Genomic DNA, 25,938 nt, shown 5'->3' on the forward strand with positions numbered 1-25,938 from the left:
CGCCGCTTACTCAGCTCACACGAAGAGCGACGCGCGCTCGCCACTCGCTCGCTGTCATTCGAGCGATTGGAGTGCGAGTTGTCGTCCCTGCGTATTTTATTGGATTTATGTATACATTTTTATGTTTTGCGTTTGCTTCAGTCTGCTCGCCGTTGCGTTTTGCTAATTGCTCAGCCCCTGGTAACGCTACAACAGTCTTTGTTCACTCGTGGTTGCTCCGGAACACTTCGCTGCTTCATTGAAGTTTCTCGTCCTTTTCTTCTTCATCCTCTTCTTCCCACTCTTCTCCAGAGGTGCGCTATGTAGCCCACAGAAGATACAGCCGGAGGTCACCTCCGTTGAAAGGATAACGAACACATCTGCTCCGTTAATCACTTGTTCTTCGGGCTTGCAACTGTTTATTTGCGGATACGGCATCGCTCACTGTGGAAGCACTTTACCTTTGGATTAATAAACTGTCAGTTAAGGAGATTTGGGGTGCGTGGGCGTGGGTGGGGGGTGGGTGGGATGGCGGTTGGCGAGGTGGGTGCTGCGGCGTGACCACCCCCCGATGCACTCCTTATTCTATCGAAAGAAGACATCGGTGGTTGTGGGTCTCAAGGTGCACCCCGGGACCCTGCCTCAGGATCCCAGGATGTTCAGCTGCGTGAGCTGCTTCTGGGTGCTTCTGTCATCTGCTCTGGTGGCGATCTGCAGCTTCAGTTTCATCTCTCCTGCCTGGATCGTTAAGGAGCGCCTGCGAAACGAAGAGGCGGTGAGCTTTGGACTACTGTGGCGCTGCTCTGAGTCGTCCGACCACAGATACGGATGTTACACCTTTGCGGGGATGGGCAGGTTCGCGGAGATCCCCTCCAGCTCATGGCAGGTAAGATGATGCAGAAGTAAGAAAGTTCTAATTGATTTTATCTTCGGTGTTGATACAGGCATTGTTGGTCTTCCTTATCCCTCTCGTTCACGACCGCACACTCTGTAGAGCCTGAAGCAGCAGGTGCATGCGGCAGGGCTCTGCTTTGACTCTCCATCCAGAGTGCGAGTATCTGTTCATTTAGGATTTCACAATGACTTGTCTTCGCGTCTGCCTACCATCGTCCGGGTCAGGATATCCAAAGGACTCTTTGCAGGCCGATACCCCGAGTAAAATGCAACTTAAACGTACTTGAGAAATGTATATTGTAATGTAGTACAAGCGAAGTCAGATTCCGTCCAATGTCCTGTAAGGGAATACTGTAAGTCCAATTAAATAATCCGTACTGAGTTATTTATATAGTTTGACCTTAAGTATATGTTGTGAATTATGAATGGGACCTTTAACATTCCTCCGCACTCTTTGGGGATGCCTAAGTGGGTTTTAACAGGTCCTGTTTTTTGACAGTCCCCTAGCTAAGAAGCAAAAAAAAAAACAAAAAACGTCAGGGACTAGTTTGTCATCTCTAATCCACCTGAACAGTGTGTGTTTGGGCAGTGGAAGGAAACTGGAGCTCCCAGAGGAAACCACATGTGCGCATAGGGATTACATGTAAACTCCACACATGGAGCCCCCGGGCCTCCTTGTTACAAGACAGCAGCACTAAAGGATAAAACACTACCCCAGTTATGATGCTTATTTATTGTATTCATAGTTTAATCCAAAATCAGTTTTATGGTGTTTGCTATAAAAATGACAAAGAAACAATAACTTATGTATATACCTTATGCCTTACCTAGCAGGTTTTTCTACATGGCAGAGACATTCATTAAAATAATGTGGCAAGGACAAAAATACAATGATTACATCAGAGATTGGGTTATAATATGGAATGAACATAAATGTGTAACAAGCTAGCAAACAAGTGACAGCAGACTGTAGTTTGTAGACAGCAGTTAAGGGGAAACAAAAGAGGGAGGATAAAGAAGTTCAAGGAGTTAAAAAGAAAAAGAAGAGAATATCTGGGTCTTGAGCTTTGTTTGGGAAAAGAGAAAAAGAATTAAGGACAAGGTTTTTAGATCAGCAGATCTTTTAGTGCCAGGTGGCATCTGTGGTTAGTGGACATATATAAAGTAAACACAGATCGATCATTTAATCTGTATCTAATTCATGTGTGTTGTTGCATTCATCACTTAAATAACCTTTTTCCGTTTTGCCCACTGCATGTTTGCATTTATTTGGTAATACAAAGTTATTTTTCGGAAATATAAGTTTAGTTTGGTATTAAGAATTTCTGCATTCATTGTCTTCAAGCTTAAAATTGGAACTGCATAGATTCCTAGCCTTGTCATTTAATGTATGAAGTTTAAAAATTTTCCTTATATTTAGATTTGTCCCCTAGGTATTTTTATTTCCTCACAATTTAAAAAGATGTGCAAAAACTTGGGGGTTGGTGGTAGAACTGGCACCCCAGCCGCCATAAAAAAAACTCACACTGTTCCACTCCATCTGAACTAGTGTGGTGCTGAGGTATACATGGCTGCACTCGGGTCCTAATCTGGATCCTAAATTGGTTTTGTCGTGTGGTGGGTGCGGCAATGCACTGTATCAGTGTGTGCTCCTAACCTCCTCCTCCTCATGTTAATGACTAAAAATTGATCCAGTATGACTGTAGTCAGGTGTGAGCTTGAGTGTATCCTGTAATAAACTGGCATTCCCTTCTTAGTTGGTTCCTGCATTGTGTTCAGTGATGCTAAAATATACTTTGACTCTTCTCAACACTCTGGTACAAAAAGGTATTCCTGAAAATTATTATCTGAAACTTACACCCAATCATTGTTATATTGAAACAGTTTTGAATTCCTTAAATTTTTCTTGTTTCAAAATTTTGTTTTAAATTGTTTCTGTATAACAGGGAATGATAATATGATTTATTTTCTTAAGAAAATATAAATTGCCATTTTCACCTCAGCACAACCCATTTTTCCATCCATCCATCCATCCATTATCCAACCCGCTATATCCTAACTACAGGGTCAAGGGGGTCTGCTGGAGCCAATCCCAGCCAACACAGGGAGCATGGCAGGAAACAAACCCCGGGCAGGGCGCCAGCCCACCGCAGACCCATTTTTCCATTTATCTTATCAGTTTCCTTTTTCTAGAATTGGAATGTGAAGATCCAGTGTCTGCTTCTGTGGCACTGGATACGACTGCAGTGACCAATCCTGAACAGGATACCAGTGGCTGAATACAGCCCTGTAAAAATGCTTAAAAATAAGGTACCACAGATTAGTGGTAACTTACCATTAAACTGAAACATACAAAAGTGTCACATACTGAGAATACCGAAATATAACAACTAACAACTGAAAATGTAGGATAAAAAATTGCTCATGCATTAAATCTCATTGCCAACAGAGGGCATCATTTCTCCCCCACCCTCACAAATATATTAGGTCTGTTGTATTTGTGAATTCTTGCAGTATTATTATCATTGTCTGTCCATCAGAAGACGTAATATGTTACCGTTGTTTGAATGCGTTTTTTTTCGGTTGGAACCGCTGCTTTACACTTGGCCAACATGCACTAAGTCAGGGATTGAACCAGCAGCGTTGAGGTTTAAAGTTCAGTTGCCTTTTCTGCCTCACAACACTGCTGGTTATGAAGTCTGTGTGATTTTGGCTGTGTTTTGATTACATAACTAAATAATTAGACCACCAAATAAATGAATTACTACTAATTGATGCAGCTCCTCTATATGCAGCTGATATTCTGTATTTTTTTCTGGTGCAGATAGATCTGTGCCATTCGTTTATTCAAAAGAAAAACATCACATTACAGACTTACAGTCTTGAGATTTCAGATAAAATTAGTCACAGGCTCTTGTCATGCAGGTTAATGACTGTTGCCAGAGGCTGGATAGTGAGATAACTATCTTCTGCTGTGCTTTAATCATGCCAAAGAATTCTTAACTCTTTGTTATGTTTTGCCTCTTTTGCGTATAAAAGTATTCTCTCAAGTATTAAAAAATCACTACTAAAATAATGTTTTCAGGTTTATGTAATTCAGCAAAGAGGGAAATGTTAATTATATAGTAGTGTGTTTTTTATGTTGTGAAAACTTGGCATTTAAATGAAAAAACAAATAAAGAGCAGAACAATATTCAGATTGCTTGCCAAGATGTCATAATGTTGGTTTAACTACAGAATGTTCTTAGATGTTTGAACTAATAGGATATTTAATTTTTTAGTGGTAAATCTTTATTTTAGTATGTGTTTCATTCTCACATAGATCTATATGGTTTCAAATGCAGTCACATATATTCACATTGCAAAGTAAATAATGTCTTATGTACTAGTAGACCTGTCAACTACAACAGGAAAAAAACATTTGGATATTATACTTATCTTATATCATTGACTGCTGTTTTTTGTTTTTTGGGTTAAGTATTATAAATGCTATTGAATATGTTTACAACGTGAGGTAGTCACGAGATGGCCTGGTCTCCCTATATTTGTAAAGCTGTTTTCTTGCATATACTGTATTAAAGATGTGGACTCTACAGAGCCATGTCAATCTGCAACATCTAATTTGTAGTCTGCACAGGTGGGATGGACAGAAATCCAGAAAGAAAGAATATAAAGTTTGTCTTGTCAGTTTTTTGCTCTACTTATCTTTTGAAGTTTTATTTACATTATGATGGAAAAGTACTAAGAAATGGAGCATATCATTTAACACACCTGTTAGTGTACATAAATGTTTTCATTATCCGTGTGGGAGAGGTCTGTGAATGTCAGGAGCAAGCCTAAACAAATAAGACCAAAAGCAAAAGCACATTTGATTAAATGAGGTTATTTAAAGCTTAAAAGTTTTTTTTTCAAATAATGTGTCAGGACTTGTTTTTATTTTTTTTCTTAGTGCCACTGCAAAAGTATTTTCTTTATTTCTTAACTTGCTAGTACAGTATATCTAGCATCCAGAGAGCAGTCATATTTACCAGAGTGCCTGTAGCCAATGCTGCTGTAATTGGCTATATATCATAAAAAACAAACAGAAATCAGATGTGTTTGGCAGCCTTACAGCTTTTTATCCAGCAGCTTTTGGACTTGAGTTGCAGGTTTGATACTCAATATATCCAGAATTATACCAGTTGCAGCTTTTAGTCACAGATGAATAATAAAGTTCACTCAAGTGAAGGTCAACAACTAAATTGTTTTGACATTAAAGTAATCATATATATTTGTAAAAAAAACAAAGCAAAACTGAATAAGCCCTTGCCGGTTCATTCATTCTATTGCAAGGCTTCTTTAAAAATAAGAAAGAAATGCATGGTTTTTATTTTTTTTACTGAAGATCCATTAATCCATACAGTACATGAAAAATCATTTAATGGTTTTACACAATCATTTATTCATTTTCTGAGCTAGCTTTTTCCATTATAGGAAACTGAAGCAGGTGTGTTGTTCGCTAATGTGTCCATACTTGGCAAATTTAAAGACTAACTTAGGATAGTATAGTTAGGGAAAACACACATTGACAGAAACAGAGAGGACATGCAAACTCCATACAGACATTCATCTGTATGGATGAATTCATTCATTTGGACACATAACACCACACAGCTGGTCAAGAGGGCTCAACAGCAGCTGTACTTTCTGAAGAGGCTGAGGAAGTTTGGCATGTCGAATACTCTCCAACTTTTACAGCTGCATTGTTGAGAGCATCTTGACCAGCTGCATCACCACGTAGTACGGCAACACTACTGCTATGGACCGCAAACGCCTGCAGAGAGTGGTAAAGACTGCTGAAAAGATCACCAGGACCCCACTGCCCTCTCTTCAGAGGATCTACAACTGCAGAGTCTGCAGGAGAACTGCCTTGATCCTCAGGGACCCCATCCACCCCCAACAGGAACTGTTTACATTTCTACCCTCAGGCGGAAGGTATAGAAGTATAAAATGCAGGACTTCCAGGCTAAAGAACTCTTTCTTTCCAATGCCATTAGACTAAATAACTGACTGGAGTTTATAACCACGGTTCACCTCATTATATCTACCTCACACAACTGTATTTGACTTGTCCATCACACACCTACTTGCACATTACACTTTATATTTCTATTCTGTTTTTATAATATATTCTGCCTCTTTTACTTGTCATCTATCTGCTACTTATTATTTATGTTTATCTTTATACTGTACATTGGTTTTGTCATTTGGTGTGGACAGCAAAGAAAGAATTTTATTGTACAGGGAAACATGTTTCCTTACTGTGCACATGACAATAAACTTTGAACTTGAACTTCATCAGGCAGGTAAATTGAGTCTAAATCACAGGAACTGCAGGACAGCAGCGTTATCCCTCAACCAGCCTAAAAACTTTAACATTGTTTATAAATATAAATGCATATTCCTTACCATTTGAAGTGACAATCAGTGTAACAATTTGTGCCCCAAAGAAGGTGACCGCCATGTGGACCATGGAAGCAGAAAAGAATAAAAGAATACATTTGTAATAAGAAGAGACTTGAGGCATGGCAAGGTTTGGGGCAACCGCCTGGTTAATGCGGTTTCCTGGCTGCAAAAGCAATTGATTCATGTAAGGCAAGTTTACACGACAGAGTCCAAAACAGAACTGCCTCCCAGAGCAAAGGCAGGAGGCTTTATAGGACGGTGGGCGGAAGTGATGTTGTCCTCTGTGCTGGAACCAGAAGTGATGTCGTCCTCGGGGCCGGGATGGAAGTGATGTGTCACGCTTCGAGGTGGTGGCTCCTGGTGGGATTTCCCGGGAAAGACCTGTAAAGAACTCAGAAAGAGCGTTAGCGTACCCCGCCCCCCCGGGCAGATGTATAATCAGTCCTCTCTAAGCCCTTCAGCTGCCTCCAATGCACACGCGTGTGACAACATTAAATGCTGCAAAACTGTGAGATGGTGCAGTGGTTTGTGTGTCACATAGTGTTGTTGCTGCTCCACAGCCATAGGAGTCTGGGTTAGATTGTCATGCCTGTGACTGAATCTGCTCACATACCGTATGTCCATGCAGGTTTCAGCCAGGTAATGTGGCATCCTTCTCCATTCCAGAGACAGGTTAGGTTTATGGCATTGCTCAAGTAACATATTATTTGTGAGCACGTACTTGTGAGTGACTGATGTGCCCTGTCATTGTTTGGCTTCTTTTCTAGTGTTGGTTTTAGCCTGTGACCAGTGTTGTCATGATAGGCTCATATACTCTATAAGCCTGAAACAATAATAGCATTTAAATATATAACAGAGACATTGCTTGTTTATTTGTTCGTATTTTATGGTTTACTTTTTCTTTTGGAACATTCTTGAAAAAAAAATCATTTTTTGAAAAAAAGATACAAAAAGCTAGAGTGTCACTTTGTTACCACAAAAGTAATGATTGTATGCTCTATTTGCAAGAACACCTCTAAACAGTACCGTAGTACTTATTGAGCATTTATGGTAGGTGTAGATATGAAATCATAAAGAGACAATAAGGAGGTACAACGTCATTTAAAAGGAATATTTAAGAATACTGTGCAATAAATTGGTACATGCTAATCCAGTTATTCACTCCAGAGACACAGTGTATAAATAATGCATGCAGTACAGCAATCAGAGTTCTTGATGATTCTGCCTGTGAAATTGTGCCAATTTTCATCGTTTGTCTGTCCAGCTCTCAGCATACAATCACAACAGTATATCCACAGGATATGGCCATGAAAACTGAACTACTGTGCTTTCTCAATTAAGAATTTTAACTTAAAATCAAATCATCCTTCAGTTTTTTTGTCATACCCCTTGAGAACAATTTGGATTGGAGAAAGATGCATGGGCTCCCAAATGCTGACTAATTTATACTGAAAATTTGCATTTAAAAGGAGATTTTTTTTGTCAAGTATCTTCCTTGCTGAGATACAGATGGATAGTGAAAGTTCATCCTCTTGCTTTTATAGACCTTCCTTAATTGCACGGGGGTACAATGTTTTAATATTTATTGCTGTTGGCAGTTTCATATTACTGAGTCAAAGTATGAAAAATCAAGGGGTTGAAGGAGTTCAGTTCGGATTGAGAAAGAAGATGTGAAATAATTTGGACATGATTAAAAATATTAGCTTGTTTAAATATTTGGAAAGTTCAGTACAAATGAATTGTAGCTGATTAAAAAGAAATTGCTTTATATATCCATTTATCCACTTACTGAACACAGTTACTTTATTTCAGATTCATGTGAAACTAGAGTCTGACAGTCATACAAACATGGCAGGTACCATATCTGAATGGGATGCCACTATTATGGGTTAAACACACTTCTGCAATCCTCATACTGAATTAACACAGGTAGGAGGATGTATAAGAGAGAGCACTCCAGACAAAGAATATAAGATCATCCTGCCTTGACCACCGGTCATATGACTGGAAAAATCCACTATTATGTCTCACTATCTATCTCTTGGTAACCTTGGTTGTGTTCCAATTTCAGAAAATTTGTGTGGCTATTCTACCCCTGGGGCTGTAAGACTTCAAGGCTTAATACTACACCCTGCCTCTCACATGTTTTCGATACACTGGAATTGTTATTGTCAAGTAAAATACAACATATATAAACAAATAATTACAAAAATATAAAAGCAAATTGCGATTTCATCAGCTAACAGAGAACAGAATAGCAGTACAATAATGTTTTTAAAAATGTGCAATATATTGTGTGAAAGGTATATGCTGGAATGATGTATTAACTGCAGCTAAGATCTAAGAATCTAAGCTGAGTCTACTTTTAAGAATTTGATCAAGGCTGTTGGCCAAAGGAAGTGAAAGAAAGTAATAGAAAGTGCTCCACTAATGTTGCAACGAAACCAGATAACTTATTTCAAATCAGGTACTGTACATAAATTATGTTGGTTGTTTTTGTTTTTCAGGTCTGTTTTACATGTTTCATAAAAACGTTATTTGATGTTTTGCCCATTTACCAATTGTTTGACTTCACTTATTCCATAACACAGTTCCAGAAAACCTTAACCTGTTTTAGCAGAATCAAGTACAAGCCTGGAACCAACTGCAAATGGCAAGACTTTCCATCACAGAGCAAACTGAATCATATCCATGCTCTCAATAAATTTAGGTTCACTGGTTAACTTGTACTGCACATCTTTGGAATGCAGGTGAAAACCAAAACAAAGAAAGGTTATGTGGACACACAGTTTGATGAAGTATGTGACATCATATAATTTCTTTATAGAAAGCTTATATTCTATTGTCATAGTCATCACTAATCTATACAAAACCAGTTTCAAATTTTAAACCTGGTTTAAAAACAAAGATGTGTCCACAAACTTGGAAACATGGAAGAAAACAGATTTCATTTCTTACTTTGTTTTGTGGATACCTTGTCCAACTGCAATGTGTAATGTTTAATGCATTATAGCAGTGGTTGTTACAGTAACCATTATATAATTTATGTTGTTATTAGCTGTTTATGTTTCTCTTTTACTTCTGGTATCTGCAAGTAAGAAAGTGTGCATTACACTAGCTTTGAAAGTGAACATTAAAACAGCTTTTTAAGCTCTTTTGAGAATTCAGAAGTGTCTGAAAGTGCATACGAGCATATTTTGATAGTGTAGGCAACAGGGTGGTTCATCAGAAAATGTCAGAGGATGAATATTATAATGAATGGATCAGAATGTTATCAAGTGGCTGGTTCTTTGTTTAAAACCTGAATAGTAAAATGAAAGCCTATTTTCAAACTGCACATCTGCACTTTGTACAAAAGTTTCCTGCCTGTCTGTAAAGTAGTTGCATAACGTCCCCTGCTATGTTTGATTAGTCTTTGTCAACTTATTATACAGCTCAGTTACATCTATCTCTATCAATCATTCAGATGCATCCTGTATTAGCCTGTCATTTTGTCCACCACATACTGTCGATGCGGTAGATGAAAGTACTTTTTATTCTGGAAGCAATCTTTCTATTTTTTTTTACTTGACATCCTCAGGTTAGCACACTTGAAAAGTAAGCAAGGAAGACAGGAAGGTAAATAGTACAAACAATAAAACAACCTTCTATCAATAGAACTAAGAATTGAACGGACAAAGTACAATAAAAAGGAAGACGGAAAATATAATTAAAGTGGATCAAAACTTTTCCAATCATTTTCATTTATTTCAAGCAAACTTATTAAAATGTAGAACACTGCCCTGAAGCTTAGGTCATAGGCCATATAAAAATAAAACAAGAGTGCTGCTGCCTCATTTATTTAGAGTCCTGGGTTCTGATTCTAGCTAGGCCACTCTGTGTGTGTGGTTCAGCATATTTTTAGCATGGAATAACTCTAGCTTTCAATGTATGATAAAAACAACAGTTGACAGAATATTCTGAATTGGCCCAGAATGAAAAACTGTGGGTATATGTGTAAGGGTGCTTGGTTACTATATTTTAATTCAGGTTTTAAGGTTAAGTTCCTGTTCCCTGCAACCATGAATTAGAATAAGAGGATTTGAAAAATAAATGCATGGATGGAAACATTAACAAAATAATACAGACTGAAACACACACCTTCCCATATATGGACATTTTAATTTATATTAGTCTACTGGCACAGTGACTGGTAATTTGCCAGTTTCCCAGTCAGCTTGTCATGATTTATTCTTACAGAACCTATCCTGACAGTATCTGGAGCAATTCAGGAGGCAGCTGTACGTAAGGTGTCTAGTGTATCAAATGGCACACTCATGGTCACTCATGCTGGGCCAACTGAGAGTGTCCAGTTAACCTAAAATGCATGACTATGGAATGTGCTTAGGAGACAGTATTGGCTTTTTATTATCTTGTTGTGAACTTATAATAACAGTTACTTTTTCCTAGGTGCTAATATATTGCCATTGTGAAATCCATTAAAATTTCATGAGCTGTCCTCGATGTCATACTAGAGTAAACATCAACACTCTAATTATTTCATTTTGACTAAGTTACTTAAAATGTTCTTAGGCCCACTAGTAATATCAATTTATTTTACATTTGATAAGTGTTCAGATCTAAATGTCCTACCATACTTTTGGTTTTTACATGAATATAGCTATATGCAAAGGAGAATACAGACTTGGAGTTGAAAGGGATTTTCTTTTGTGCTCAACACTTTCATGTGTTACAATATTTAATAATGTTTTAAGAAAACATTTTACACTGAGGCTAATAATCAGCTGAACATTTCCATAGTGAAAAGCTTGTGCTAATTAGATTAGATAATGTAGCAAATTTACAAACTCAGTTACTGTAAAATGGACTGCATGTATCATTGAGAGAGAGAAAGACTGAAGTCTAACTTGGATAAAGCCATTTCAGTGTTGTGAGGAAAGAGACAATAACAGTGCTTAGGAAAGTAGTATTGTTTTGTAAAAAACCACCATTTGTTAATGTAGAAGTCTGAAAGAAAAAATAAAGTTTTTTGATTGTATTCAGGGAGTGTGATGTCAATACAAAACAAAGGCTGCACAACTTGATTCTATGTCTAGCTTGACTGGCCTACTTCAGTAACAGCCTCATGGATTTTTTTTAATTCTCTAATTTCCTTGCACTTGCCCTCTGGTCTCTTCATTCTAAGAGCACTGATGTGCTGTCAGCCCTCTGGTGCAGCTTGATGACTTCCCCAATAGATCACTGGCAGAACTGAGCACTCAGTGCTTTAGACGGCTTATTCGTGACCTTTATTTTTTAGGTCTGCATCAAGTGTGGGGCAAGGCAGACAATTGCGATCATTCAAGATAGAAGACCACATGCAGTAGTTGCCTGTATTCATCAATTAAAATGTTATCAGCAGTGTTTTGTGTTGTAACGTTATAATGGTGCTTTGGTGAAGATTTAATGAAACCATATAAATGTTAGTGTCCTTTAAGATTGCACAGGCCATATTAAAAATTAACTACCTGATTGATTATGATTAATTCTATCTCTACCTGTTCATCTTATCTATAGAAATTATATTCCAGGGTGGGTATAAGGATGATTTTGCTGCTGAGAGGTTTGGTTTTTCTATGATCCTGAAAGGTCCTTCATGATAATATGGGAAGTAATCGAATATGTTTAAAGGAATATAAAGCTTATAAAACAATATTTAACATTACTAATTTTCATTCACTTCCTGTAGGTATTATGTCTTTCTGTTTAATGAGCTATATTAGAAAACTCTTGGCTACAGGCTGACTCTCTACCAACTGCCTCATCAGGTCACTTAAGCTTTCTTTCAAAGCATATGAATTTGAAATACTTAAAAAAAAAGATGCACTCTAGTGAGTCTACCTGGAGTGATGCATACAGGCATCCCAAATGGTACACAGTAAAATAAAAAAGTGAAACTCTCTATGCTCTGACAGTTTTTTTTGATAGTGGCGTTAGAAGAAAATGCAATAAATAAATATTTGTAGCTAAACACTCATGTTTGACTTTTATACCACTCAATAGCTCCCAGCACGTGAAGAAGTCCAGAAATCTGTGTGATTTTTGAAAGCCTTTAAGTTGGAAATCACACATTTTGTAGCTTCTGACTTCAAGTTAATTCTCTGTGTGTTCCTCACTTAACCAGTCTGGATTTGAATCTCACATCTAGTTACTGTCTGTGTGGCATTTCAAGCTTCTCCCCATATTTAGGAGTGTTTTTCTCCACCTGCTCTATATTTTCTTCCAAACTGAAATGCACATGGATTTAAAAATGTTAGCTGGGCAATAATAAGATGCAGATATTTGATTTGAGGGAAAAAAATAACGGTATTAAAAACATTTAGTTGAAACATTGGCAAAAAGTCATAAAACTATAGGGAAAAGACGTAAGAAAAATTAAAAAGCCAAAGAACAAGTAAGGCAGTTAAACAAAGTAAGGCTTAAGAATTTCGAGTACTAAGAGCTGAGTCAATTATAGTTATACTGAAAGAAAGGAGTCAGTTTTAAATAATGTGGCAGAATTCCTGGCTTAGCAAATACAGACAAGAGTTACTGTTAGCTGTGTCTGTAATATTATTCATTCTCTTTTAACTTTTCCAGATTTTATACAGTGAGATTATGGAATTATATAGTATTCTGTTTTGAGTGTTTTGAATTGTTTAGGATCAGAAATACTACATTGTTGAAGTAAACAAATAATCTTTCAATGTTCAAATTGAATTATCAAAAAATATAGGAAATGACTGATTCTGTATGTATTCACATTTATCCTGTTCATCCTCCCACCCTTGGTATACTGGACCTGGTGAAAGACTGGATGGAAATCATATTTGCCATGGATACGATATTAGTTCATTAGGGGGAAGAGTCACTAATATTAGTCATGACTAGGTTCTGGTGCAACCAGTTGGTTTTTATAAGCCATCTAAATGGATGAATAAATTCCAGTTCTGTTCAGTGAAACTGTTTCTCAAGGGCTCAGGTTTAATACACTTAATCTCTGTCACATGCTGAATTATTACATCTCCTAGCAAAAATAGGTAATAAAGAAAAAGGAACAATAAAGGCAAATTTTTGTTTAAACATCAATATGAAGAATGGTGTAAGAATATTCCCATGGCATAGGAAGTTTCCTTAAGCACACTAACATTCATTACAAAGAAATAAAAAATAACCATTAATCCTCAAACCTGAGAATCCAAATGGGCCAGTCAATACTCAAGGATGCCACTAAGAGACTTCAAAAGAAATTATAGTGTTCTGTGGCTGTTTTATCTTGGTAGAGTAATATACAGTATATTTTGCTCTACTTTCCCATATTTTATTATTAATATGTAGCCTTAGAATGCCTAATCTCACAGATTTACCACTGTTTATAAGGTATTATTGTTTATAACTTAACCCCACCTTCCCGTCTATATCTATAACCTCAGGCAATTAGATGTAGTAAAAAGACAAGCAGGAGTTAAGTTACACATAAAATAAAGTATTACTGATAATATTCATAAATAATAACAAAATGCAAAGTACATTTGAATATTGGCAACCATACAACCTGATACAATGGTGATGTGTAATTCAGGTGGCACACAGACTTGTAGTTACTTAAAATGTCTCTAGTTAAGGCATCGTTGGTGCTCAGCTTTCAGCCACATGTCTGTTCAATATGGCTGCTGAGCTGTGCTCTTCATTGTGTTGTCTTCATCATCACAGGTTAGCAAGAGAGATGCTTCTTCATCATATGTTGGTTAGAGAGAGAGAATGTGGTTGAGCAAGCAAATTTATAGGTTTTCTGTCCAACCCCTCCAGCCAATCCAGACAGCCATATCTCAGACCAATGGGTGAAATAGAACATCTTATCTCCTGCCCCAAAACCATATGTTAAACATCCTGGCTTTCTTGCAAGGGGGTTGAAAGACTTTAGCAGAGAAATACTTATCAAACTGGTTTAAGACACATCCCCCCAAATCCTGTCATAAAATTACAAAGAGACAGTCGTAAAGGGGGCAAACACAAATACCTCTCACCAAAGTAACACTAAATTACTTTGGTTTGTCTAGATTACAAATAAAGACATACAAAACATTTATCAAGTTATATGCAAAATCTCACATCACAACAGTGGCCAACTGTTGTCAGACAGATAAAAATAAATTAGCATTACGAGAGAGGGTGGTCAAAAGAAAGTCAAATATATCTTGACTAAAGCATGGCAGACGGCATGTAGGATACCATTTGCATGAGGGTTATGTGATCTGATGAGAACTTTGTGGTCCTTTCCAGTTAGGCTGGGAAGTTGGTCTAGACTTATCCTAACAGATTTGTGACTTTAATTTATGTGGCTGGTACTGTCCTCGTCCTCTTCCTCCCGATTCTGGCCCCGAGTGGTGGTTGCCGGCCCTTTTTATAGCCCACCCGGAAGTGCTCCAGGTGCTTGATCACCTGCTTCTGTTTGCACTTCTGGGCGGGGCTGTAGAGTTGTCCAGGCCTGCTCAGGGACCCATGCAGCATCCCCTGGCAGCCACCCCAGATCCCAACAGGGCTATGGAGAACTCCACCTCCCATGGAGCCCTGCAGGAAACTGAGGCACTATTCTTATCCAGGGAGGCCGCCACCAAGCTTCCCGGGGGAGGTATTGAGGAGTCCATGATTGCTCCCCCGGAACATATGTACAAGGGCTGGGCATGGGACTCGGCTGCCTGCCACAAGGTTTATTTCATTATCAATGAGAAAAAATCTACTTAAAATATGTTCATAAGGGCCCCCCTATTTTAACATAGTAAAATGAGCGAAAAGGAGATGGAGAGTTCCCATTGTTTATGAACACCGTAGTTTATCAGATTTACAGCTTGCTTGTGTCATTGCTGAATGAGTGTCCATGCCACGTAGAGAGGGACATTTAAAGCTCAGCCACAAACCACTAGGCATGGAAATCATACAACTATATAGCATGTTTGTTATTCCCTTAGCAGCAGAGCATTTTCATTTAAAGATTAGTGCCAAGTGTGAAGGGCTGGGGTGCAGTATGCTATAAAATGAACATGCCATAACAGCCTGCCTGTAAAATAAATGAGGTCTTTCTCTTAGCTTGTCATGATTTCAGCAAAGTTTAGGAAAGGACTGTGATTAAGTAAGAGATTTTACAAGCGCAGCGGGGTCACACTGTGATTCCACCAACAACATAAAACAGCAGTCAAGAGTTAAGGATCTAAGAGGCAAAATGAAAACGCTGACTTCATCTTTTTATGGATATTGTAGGATTGCGACCGTAGCCCATTATTGGATGAAGTGGGTATATAGGTTGATATAGTATGCTTGGTTTGTACCAGCAGTCTTGCATTTTCTTCTATTGGGTTTTGTCCATGGTTCCATCCTTGGCCCCTTCTTCCACAGGCTGCTTACTCCTGGAGCTGCCCATTTGATTGTAATACTAGGCAACAATAATCATGTGGTTGTTACTTGCTGAAAGACTGCACAAAATAACAAGGGTACCCACCCTTTGTATGGTGACTAAACATTGTGCTTCTGTAGATCTCAACTTTTTTGTCGCTTTTCAATTTTCCCTATTGTCTTTCCCTTTCTTTTAATTTTCTTACTTTGATTGTTTTTTTGAATTTGCTTCTGACCAATGAAATCTGAAAATATTGACTTTTTGACCTTTATCCATCCATCCATTATCCAACCCGCTATATCCCAACTACAGGGTCACGGGGGTCTGCTGGAGCCAATCCCAGCCAACACAGGGCGCAAGGCAGGAAACAAACCCCGGGCAGGGTGCCAGCCCACCGCAGCTTTTTGACCTTTATTCCTGGCTAAAGATTTTTGTTTTTGTTATTGATCCTACTGTATGCAAACGTTAAAGACGCATACAACGCCACCCTGCTGCCTCACTTGGGAAAGCAGATCATAACCTGGTTCTGCTTCAGCCTCACTACAAACCAAGAGTGAGGGAGCTACCTTCAACCATATGGTTATTCAGGAAGTAGTCCCCTGAGGCAGAGCAGCCTCTGAGAGACTTCTTTGGAACTACGGACTGGGATATCCTGCAGGGATCATATAGTGAGAACATTGAGGAGGTTGTTGACTGCACTACTGACTACATCAACTTCTGTATGGACATTGTAGTTCCAGTAAGAGCAGTACGCTGCTATGCTAACAACAAGCCATGGATTACAAGTGACATCAAGGGCCTTTTGAACCAGAAGAAAAGGTGCTTTTAAAGGCGGTGATCAGCATGAGCTCAAAGCGCATGCAGAAGGAACTCCAGGTCCAGCTCACAGCGGCGAAGGAGCAATACAGGAGAAAGCTGGAGCAGAAGTTGCAGAATAACAGCATGAAGGAAGTGTGGGATGGGATGAAGATCATCACTGGCTGCAGCTTGAAGCGGGGTGCCACCATCGAGAGAGACGTGGAGAGAGCAAACCAAACGAACAACTTCTTTAACAGGTTTGACCACCCTAACCCACTCTCACCTCGGAGTACTGCACCCTCAACCCATCCTTCTGCTGATACCAGCATAGGAGAGACATCCCCACCCACAATTACAGCAGCCCAGGTGAACAGAGAGCTGAGGAGACTTCGTGCCAGCAAAGCATTGGGTCCAGATGGTGTATTGCCACGACTGCTGAAGGCCTGTGCGCTGGAGCTGGGATGTCCTCTACAGAACATCTTCAACCTGAGTCTGGAACAGGGGAGAGTCCCGAGGCTTTGGAAAACATCTTGCATCACCCCAGTCCCAAAGGTATCACGTCCTAGTGAGCTGAATGACTTCCGGCCTGTTGATCTGACGTCACATGAGATAAAGACCATGGAGCGGCTGCTGCTTCACCACCTGAGCCCACAGGTCCGCCACGCCCTTGACCCTCTGCAGTTCGCATACCAGGAGAAGGTGGGAGCGGAGGATGCCATCATCTATATGCTACACCGATCCATCTTCCACTTGGACAGAGGCAGTGGTGCTGTAAGAATTATGTATCTGGACTACTCTAGTGCCTTCAGCACCTTCCAACCTCTGCTCCTTAGGGACAAGCTGGCAGAAATGGGAGTAGATTCATACCTGGTGGCATGGATTGTGGACTATCTTACAGACAGACCTCAGTATGTGCGTCTCGGGAACTGCAGGTCTGACATTGTGGTCAGCAACACAGGAGCGCTGCAGGGGACTGTATTTTCTCCGGTCCTTTTCAGCCTATATATATATCGGACTTCCAGTACAACTCGGAGTCCTGCCACGTGCAAAAGTTCGCAGACGACACTGCTATCGTGGGCTGCATCAGGAGTGGGCAGGAGGAGGAGTATAGGAACCTAAGCAAGGACTTTGTTAAATGGTGCGACTCAAACCACTTACACCTGAACATCAGCAAAACCAAGGAGCTGGTGGTGGATTTTAGGAGACCCAGGTCCCTTCTGGACCCCGTGATTATCAGAGGCGACTGTGTGCAGAGGGTACGACCTATAAATACCTGGGAGTGCAGCTGGATGATAAATTGGACTGGACTGCCAATACTGATGCTCTGTGTAAGAAAGGACAGAGCCAACTATACTTCCTTAGAAGACTGGCGTCTTCAACATCTGCAATAAGATGCTGCAGATGTTCCATCAGACGGTTGTCTTCTACGTGGTGGTGTGCTGGGGAGGCAACATAAAGAAGAAGGACACCTCATGCCTGGACAAACTGGTGAGGAAGGCAGGCTATATTGTAGGCATGGAGCTGGACAGTTTGACATCCGTGGCAGAGTGACGGGTGCTGAGCAGGCTCCTGCCAATCATGGAGAATCTACTGCATCCACTAAATAGTATCATCTCCAGAAAGAGGAGCAGCTTCAGCGACAGACTGCTGTCACTGTCTTGCTCCACTGACAGACAGAGGAGATCATTCCTCCCCCACACTATGCGACTCTTCAGTTCCACCCTGGGGAGTAAACGTTAACATTATTCAAAGTTATTGTCTGTTTTACCTGCATTTTTATCACTCTTTAATTTAATATTGTTTTTTATCAGTATGCTGCTGCTGGAGTATGTGAATTTCACCTTGGGATTAATAAAGTATCTATCTATCTATCTATCTATCTATCTATCTATCTATCTATCTATCTATCTATCTATCTATCTATCTATCTATCTATCTATCTATCTGTCTGTCTGTCTGTCTGTCTGTCTGTCTGTCTGTCTGTCTGTCTGTCTATCTATCTATCTATCTATCTATCTATCTGTTATAACTCGTATCCTAAAAACTCGTCTGAGTCCATCATTAGGCTGTCTTAGATTGTTTGTAAAATTTTGCTAGGCACTATTTTGATCTTAGACTTTAGGATTAAAATTTGCTGTGACTGGAGTTGCCTTTACGGAACTGAACTGAGTACATATACACCATTAAGGTGCAACCAGCCAATGTAAGCATGATGGCTTCTGAAGTTTGGCTGGACGTTGTCCAAGAGGTAAGTAGATAGAAATAGGAGTTCAGCACAAATTCAGGTTTTGCAGTATCTCCACCTTGACTGTAGAGCTCTCACAATGGTTTCAACCCTTTCTAGTAGGTGTTCTGAACTGCCCTACAAGGCACCATATGAGTTTTCCTGTTAAAAACGGTGAAGAAGTCTACTACTTTGTGTTTTGAAAAGTATGGCCGTTTTTGTTCTCTTGGGTAACTTTAAGGTACTTACAGGAAAGAATTAATGGATGCATAACAGTGGTTCAGCAGTGAGTCCCAGGGTGACCTATCAGCCCTTACTGGAACTGACCACCAGGGAGGTTTTTTTTGTGATTAGGACTGCATTACTGTAGACATGCTGACAAGATTAATAGTAGCTTTCAGTATCACTACTAATAAAGAAATGAGATGCAGGCCTTGGTGTGATGAGATCAGGTCTGAAGTGGTTGCCCCAGGGTCACTCCTGACACAGGTTGCTGCCATATATCTTGCTGCAGCAATTTCACAGAATGGCTTTATTTGGCATAAGACCTTGGCAAGGTGAGGTTACAGAGCCAATTGCATTGGATTCTTTACAAAAAGGAAGACAAAATCTCTTTTTATCAGTCTGCCTACGTATCATCCGCTCTTGAAGATGTAACAGATGGTTGACTTTAATAACAGGGTTTGGAGGCATGAATTGGCAGATTGCTTCTGTAATTTAAAAACCTGTTGCCAAGCTTTTTAAAAATCAAAGATTTATATTTTCTGTGCTATATTTGTCCCTTCCAGCAGCATTGTGGTTTTATGTTTCAGATAACTGTATTTTTCTCTAATGCGACAAATTTCTACATAATTTTTCAAATGCCAAATCACCCTCTAAGATACTGTGTTGTATCTTCACACAGTGATGTCATAATTAGAGAGCAAAAATAGTTGCACTGTGGTCAATGACGGTTCATCAAGTAATGGTGTATTTTGTGAGTTCATTAATGAGCTGAGATGGCTCTGTGGCTATTGGAGAAATGTTTGTATTTGTTTTGCTAGCATGTTAGTTGCTGAGTGGATTCATCAACATCCTAAGAGACAGCTTGGTTAATGTACTCAACTGTAAATCCTTTCTAACATGCTCAAAGACAGCTAAGTGAGGCAATTGTTGCAGAATGTTCATGCACAGCTACAATAGAAAGAATATATCAAATTAACAACATGAGCTTATATGGAAATTAAGTGCAATGAACACAAGCCTATTAAAATGAATTGAACAGGTATATTAGATGGGGTATGCTTGAAAATAAGACAGTGTGAGCAGTGAAGACACATGTGGCAATAATAAGAGAAAATGATAAATTAGCTAGATAGACTTTCAAAACATTTACAATTTTTTTCAGCAAGGGATTGTCATCTTTACCCTGAAAATGGAGGCATGTTTAAAATTATAATACTTTTTATATTTCCATTTTTAACCTTGGTAATGGCTGCATTTTCAGTGTGAATCATGTAAAGTGTTTTGAAACAGTTTTCACCATTAAAGATACAATCCATAAGTAATGAGCCAAAGTCAGTTGTGCTTTTGACTGATGTGTATGTGTTTTGTTTGTAGTCTAAGTCCTAGGAGATGTCAATCCCATTTCTAGGACTGAGGTATGTCATCATGAATGCCTGAGAAAAAGATGGTCATGAATAGAAGAAATGAATGACTTCTGCTAATTATAACCAAAGTAGTCAATTTTGAATGTCACAAGAGACATACTGCAAATATAAAGAGCCAGCCAAGGAATGCAAATGCTGGTCAGTGACTGCTCTGCTCCTCCTCTTTTGCCATTTCATTCAGTTTTCTTTTAAGAATGAAGCTTTCAGAGTGAGCAGAGAATACTGTGGGCTTGGAGGATGACAAATGGCAGTATGAGAATCTAAATGTGGGATCTGGCTTTGTGATTCTTTCAGCCTCAATTCAAGGAGTTATTGTTAAAATAGAAATTAATTTAAGTAGCATGTTGCAAAGAGGAGGCAAGATTATCATTAGAGATCTGGCAGAAGGTCAAAAATTAGAGCTGGCATACAACTCAAAGACAATGAGGAAAATATGTAGTTCAATTCAGATTAAGGTCACAGTAGTAACATTGGCAGAAAATCTTGAAACAGTAAAAATTCAGAAGCAAGGGACAACATACCAAGAAGCTTAAACGGAACTGAGGAAGAAGCCAGAGCTAAGCAGGACATGACAGATCCAGTGAATAGATACTGAGGCAGTTCGTCAATACATACAGTCCTTTTCACATGATTGCCTGGTAACTGATTGTACTATCCGAGGGTTATATAAACAAGAGTCAAATGCAAATGGAAAAAGCAAGGCTAGTTAGTCAAAAGAGCTGAGCAACAAGCATGCACAAGAAACAAATTATGTTAAATGATAAACAAAGGAGACTCAAGCAGATGCACTGCCCAGGACAGAATCATTTTGTGAGTTACAAATGACAAAATTAATAGATGTGTGCAGCTTGACTACGCAAATGCGAAGAGTATTGAAAAGACAAATATAGCACAAAACATAAGAGAGAACATTGTGTGATTTCAGAACTTGAAAGTAAACCTGAAGATGTTTAAGCTTCAGAAGGAAAGCGTAACACTGGCAATTGCTAAACACTTTGTATTGTATATATTATTGGTGATGAGCTAATTACTAGTTTTTATTCTCTATATTTGAAAAACTGAATGTCAGTTCTTCCTGAAAAAGTAAAATTCAGGGTCTGGAAGATGAGCTTATCCTAATTGTGCTGGTTAAAGACAGGGAGGAAGTCCATCTCTTGAACATATTCACACTCACTCACTTGCTTGCTCACTCACACAGAGCCAACTGACATATGCTTTTATGGAAGGAAACAAGTATATGCAGAAAAAAACTTACACATGCACGGAGACAACCTGCAGGCTCAGCACAGTATGACCTGCAGCAGCGCTCTAGCTCCCCATACCCAACACAGAAAGACATATGTACAAGTCCAGCACAATACGCAGCTTTTATTACGTGGAAAACTCTTCCCCAGGTGTTTTCCGCAACACAGTAGAAAGTACATATGAAGCACACAGCACTTTGTCTTCTGTTCGGTGTCTTCCTATGTGCCTCTCTCGCCTTCAGCAAGTTCCATCAGATTCCTTCCAACTGTTGCTCCTCGAATGTAAGCAGCAGACTTCTTTTATGCTGCACCCGGGAGTACTTCCTGTGGCCTGTTTGCACAGTCCGCATTCCTTGCAGCACCCCTGGCAGCACCCATGAAGCCCAACAGTACTTAGTTACAGAACTCCATGTTCCATGGTTTCCTGTGGAAATCTGAGGCACTACTGCAATCCCAGGGGGCTGCCATCTATCGTTCTCGGGGAGATAGTACCCCAGCAGGGTAAGGGTGCTGGCTATCTGCCACAACAGACAATGACCAGGCCAGAATTTCAAATGTGCCACCTTGTCACTTGATACGTGGATTATGCTCTTCAGAAATGCTGAGAGGTGCACATTATTTGCATGACAGGTGATGGCCCTTGGGTGACCCTTGGTATTTGTGTTGGCTATGATTGGGAGTGTAGTCAAGAGCACCATATCACAGAAGCTAAATGTTTGTCACTGCTGGTGATATAAATCAGTGGGCTTCAGAAAGAGACAATTACAGATGTCATGGCAACGAGAGGAAAAATGTACCTTAGAAGGTATGTTTCATGTTACAAGGGCAACAGTACAATTAATTTATTATTGCTGTAAAATAATTCTGATATTATGAAGACAGTCAGTTAAGAACATGAGAATGCCTTGAACGCACACAGTAACAGCTCTGTTTTTGAATGTTACACATAGAATATGTTGTCAGTGAGGGTAGTGAGCTGATCTTACAACAAGCAGACATGGTGGACTGCACTGGCCTAGTGGAAAATCACCTCAGACCTGCAGTTTCCATCCTTTAAATAGGTTGAAGATTATTGTGAGCAGACGTGCTTCATAGTTTTGACAATGCAACAGCAGGCATTTGGCTAGAGTTGTCATAAATCTAGGATTGTGGTGCCCATCGCTGTAGGCCTGAAGGGCTGTAACTAGACAGTCCTGCCTTTCTTAGTTGGTCAAGTAGGAGAGCACAGTTGTCATTGAATACCATAGCTGGTGGGCTCTGTAGACTTTGAAGATGGGATAAGCACAGCATCACTGTTTTAATTGCTTTTAAGTAGTTCACACTTAAGGCTGTCTTTTAGTGTTGTCATGATACCGCATTTTCCAACTTTGATATGATACTAAGAAAAACACTGAAATTTTATATCATTTTCTGTTCCCAATATCTAATATAACTCAATTAAAATATATTTAAGTAAATTGACAATTATGTATGCAATACATTCATGAAAACAAATAATACAAATTTTAGTCATTAAATGCAAATACAGGTAAAATTCCATTACAACGAATATCTTTACAACAAAATTTTCAATACAACAAAGTATTTTTATGGTCCCGACAGTTTAACCATATGACACGAGTCTATATAAATCTTGTTACTGTGAAATAAATTGAGCAGATACTTTCATTAAAACGGAAGTGCCCAAAAGATCTTGAAATGCCTGAATGAATCATCCACAGAGCAGTTAGTTCTGTGACCACAGCTCAGTTGTGCACAATAATCCCCCAAACAGAAACACTATAAATCTTTTTTTCTTTTTTCAAACTTTCCTCGTACTGTTTTTTTTTTGCTGTTTTTGTTTTCAGTGATACCTTTTGCTTATTGCTCGTCAACATTTGAAAAATATCCATTGGAATTTAACTCATTGTCACCCTCCTATAGAAACAGCAGATACGAAAAAACGATAACCATACATATTAGAAAAAAAAAATTTACATTTTTGCAGCTCTCGATTGCGACAAAAAGAAAGTGAATTTAGAATTACGCCATCGACACTGTCAACTTTATTGAAAGAAGAAAAATCTCAGGTTGCAAACGTATGCGAACTGCTGCATTTGAAGACGTTGAAAAAGCAGTTTTTATGTGGTTCATTGATGCTCTTTCAGGAAACATTCCTATTAATGCAGCACTCATTCAAGAAAATGTGAGGTTTCTAAACTCTCTTGGGACCTCCCCCAACTGGACAACACACCGAAGAGTGTCCCGAAATGCGATCACCACGTCTGTGGAAGACAGTTTATCAATTGTCGGGGCAACAGCAGGCTCACAGCTCTGCTGCGGCTCTTCACCGAAGCAAACAGAAAAGATCTTGATGAGTGGTGCAAGGAACATTGTAAATGCAGGGAACAGTATTACTTGGCCACTAACCTGCCCACGACCCTGCCTGACTGCTGTGTCTGTCTATGGGAGAGTGGCAGATCACGCTACAATAAATAACCATGCTGTTCTGGTTTCAAGCTGAATAAAGCTGGTTTTGCAAAATTTTTGAGACTAAGGCTCGTGTTTTGGGGTGCAAGACAGGGACTTATAGTGCGACCTCGATCTTTTAGGATTTGCTTCTGTGTTGCTTCACTGCAGTGCTGTGAACCTGCTTTTGCCGTGCCCCGGCAATGGACAAATAATCTTCCACAGACATGGCAATTGTGCTTTGTGCCGCATTTTGGCATGTCACCCTGTTGGGTGGGGGGAATCCCAAAAGAGTTCAGAAACCTCACAATATGAAAAAGAAGAAGAAAAGGATTATTTGGCTTCTGATTGATAACTGTGCTGCCCACAACATGCTTCCACATTTAGATAATGTTCACGTTGAATTCCACCCACCCAATTGCACAGCACTGCCTCAGCCACTGGATTTGGGCATCATTCGCACCCTGAAAGTGTATTAAGGCAAGGAAATACTGAGAAAAATTCTTATCGGCATAACTTGTAGACAGGAGGAAATGAAAATTAACGCGAAAAAAGCTATTGCAATTATTGCAAACATCCATCCATCCATTTTCTAACCCGCTGAATCCGAATACAGGGTCACGGGGGTCTGCTGGAGCCAATCCCAGCCAACACAGGGCACAAGGCAGGAACCAATCCTGGGCAGGGTGCCAACCCACCGCAGGATACACACAAACACACCCACACACCAAGCACACACCAGGGCCAATTTAGAACCACCAATCCACCTAACCTGCATGTCTTTGGATTGTGGGAGGAAACCAGAGCGCCCGGAGGAAACCCACGCAGACACGGGGAGAACATGCAAACTCCACGCAGGGAGGACCTGGGAAGCGAACCCGGGTCTCCTAACTGCGAGGCAGCAGCGCTACCACTGCGCCACCGTGCCGCCCCTTATTGCAAACACCTGGATGCAAATGAAAGAAAGCACTATAGTGACAAATACAGAATCTCATTACAACAAAATTTTCATTACAACAAAATATTTTTTAGGTCCCTGGCAGTTCATTGCAACTGAATTTTGCCTGTACTTCAAGTAGTGCCATCTTTTGTGAAAGGTAAGAGTAAAATTCTGTAAACAAAAAAAAAAAAAAAAGTTTAAATTCAGGTATAAGATCACATGGAGAAGTAGTACCACTGTTTGTGCAATTGAGCACTGAAAAGTTATAGTGCCTTACATATATTGTAAATGTGATGAACAATCATTTTAAAATTGCATGTAGCAAAAGAAAGAAATGCAGTACAGAAGCACAGTTTAAAAACTGAGGGAGTGACAGAGCTGCTGTATTAAAAAGTGTTGTCCTTGAATGAGCAGGATAGAATAAAACTGGCCCACTGGTGGAGTGGAGACCCCTGTCTATATGCATTAAATATTTAACTGAAAACAAAAAATGTTTTAACCTGTGGAAAAACAACATGCATCTGTTTACAGGCTTATCCTGATTAATATTTCTATAATTTAGAAATAAGGTATCTACTTCTTGAAATTCTATGTGTTGACTCGCGTGATGGTGAAACAAGAGTTTTGCTAAATTGGCTGTGATAGCCACCTTAGTTTGTATGGTGCGATAGCAAATCTTGCATGTATCTTGTGGTTTTCTGTCCCAATTTGCTACAAAGCCAGAGTATTTCCAGACTCCAGCCCAGCTTCCCTCTTTGTCAGTTCAGTGTAATGGTGAAGGCTCTGAGGCGCTGAAGTTGGCATCTTATTAACATTTGTGAGTGGGTTGAGATGGGGCTGCAACTCCAGCCATGCCCATTGACTTCCCACGAGGCTCAAATGTGAACCTTAACTGTATTCATAATGTA

At 39.5% G+C, this 25,938-nt stretch overlaps 1 protein-coding gene across 1 annotated transcript in view; it reads left to right on the forward strand.

Moving 5' to 3' along the window:
• The window catches only part of LOC120531539 (transmembrane protein 211), a 259,858-nt gene continuing 233,920 nt past the window's right edge, over positions 1–25,938 (forward strand). The window contains exon 1 of the mRNA XM_039757039.1: positions 1–865. Within this exon, the coding sequence (XP_039612973.1) occupies positions 551–865 (315 nt within the window). The 5' untranslated portion in view covers positions 1–550. The remainder of the gene's footprint in view (positions 866–25,938) is intronic.

This window comes from Polypterus senegalus, chromosome 6 (genome assembly GCF_016835505.1).
Source record: "Polypterus senegalus isolate Bchr_013 chromosome 6, ASM1683550v1, whole genome shotgun sequence".
NCBI lineage: Eukaryota > Metazoa > Chordata > Cladistia > Polypteriformes > Polypteridae > Polypterus > Polypterus senegalus.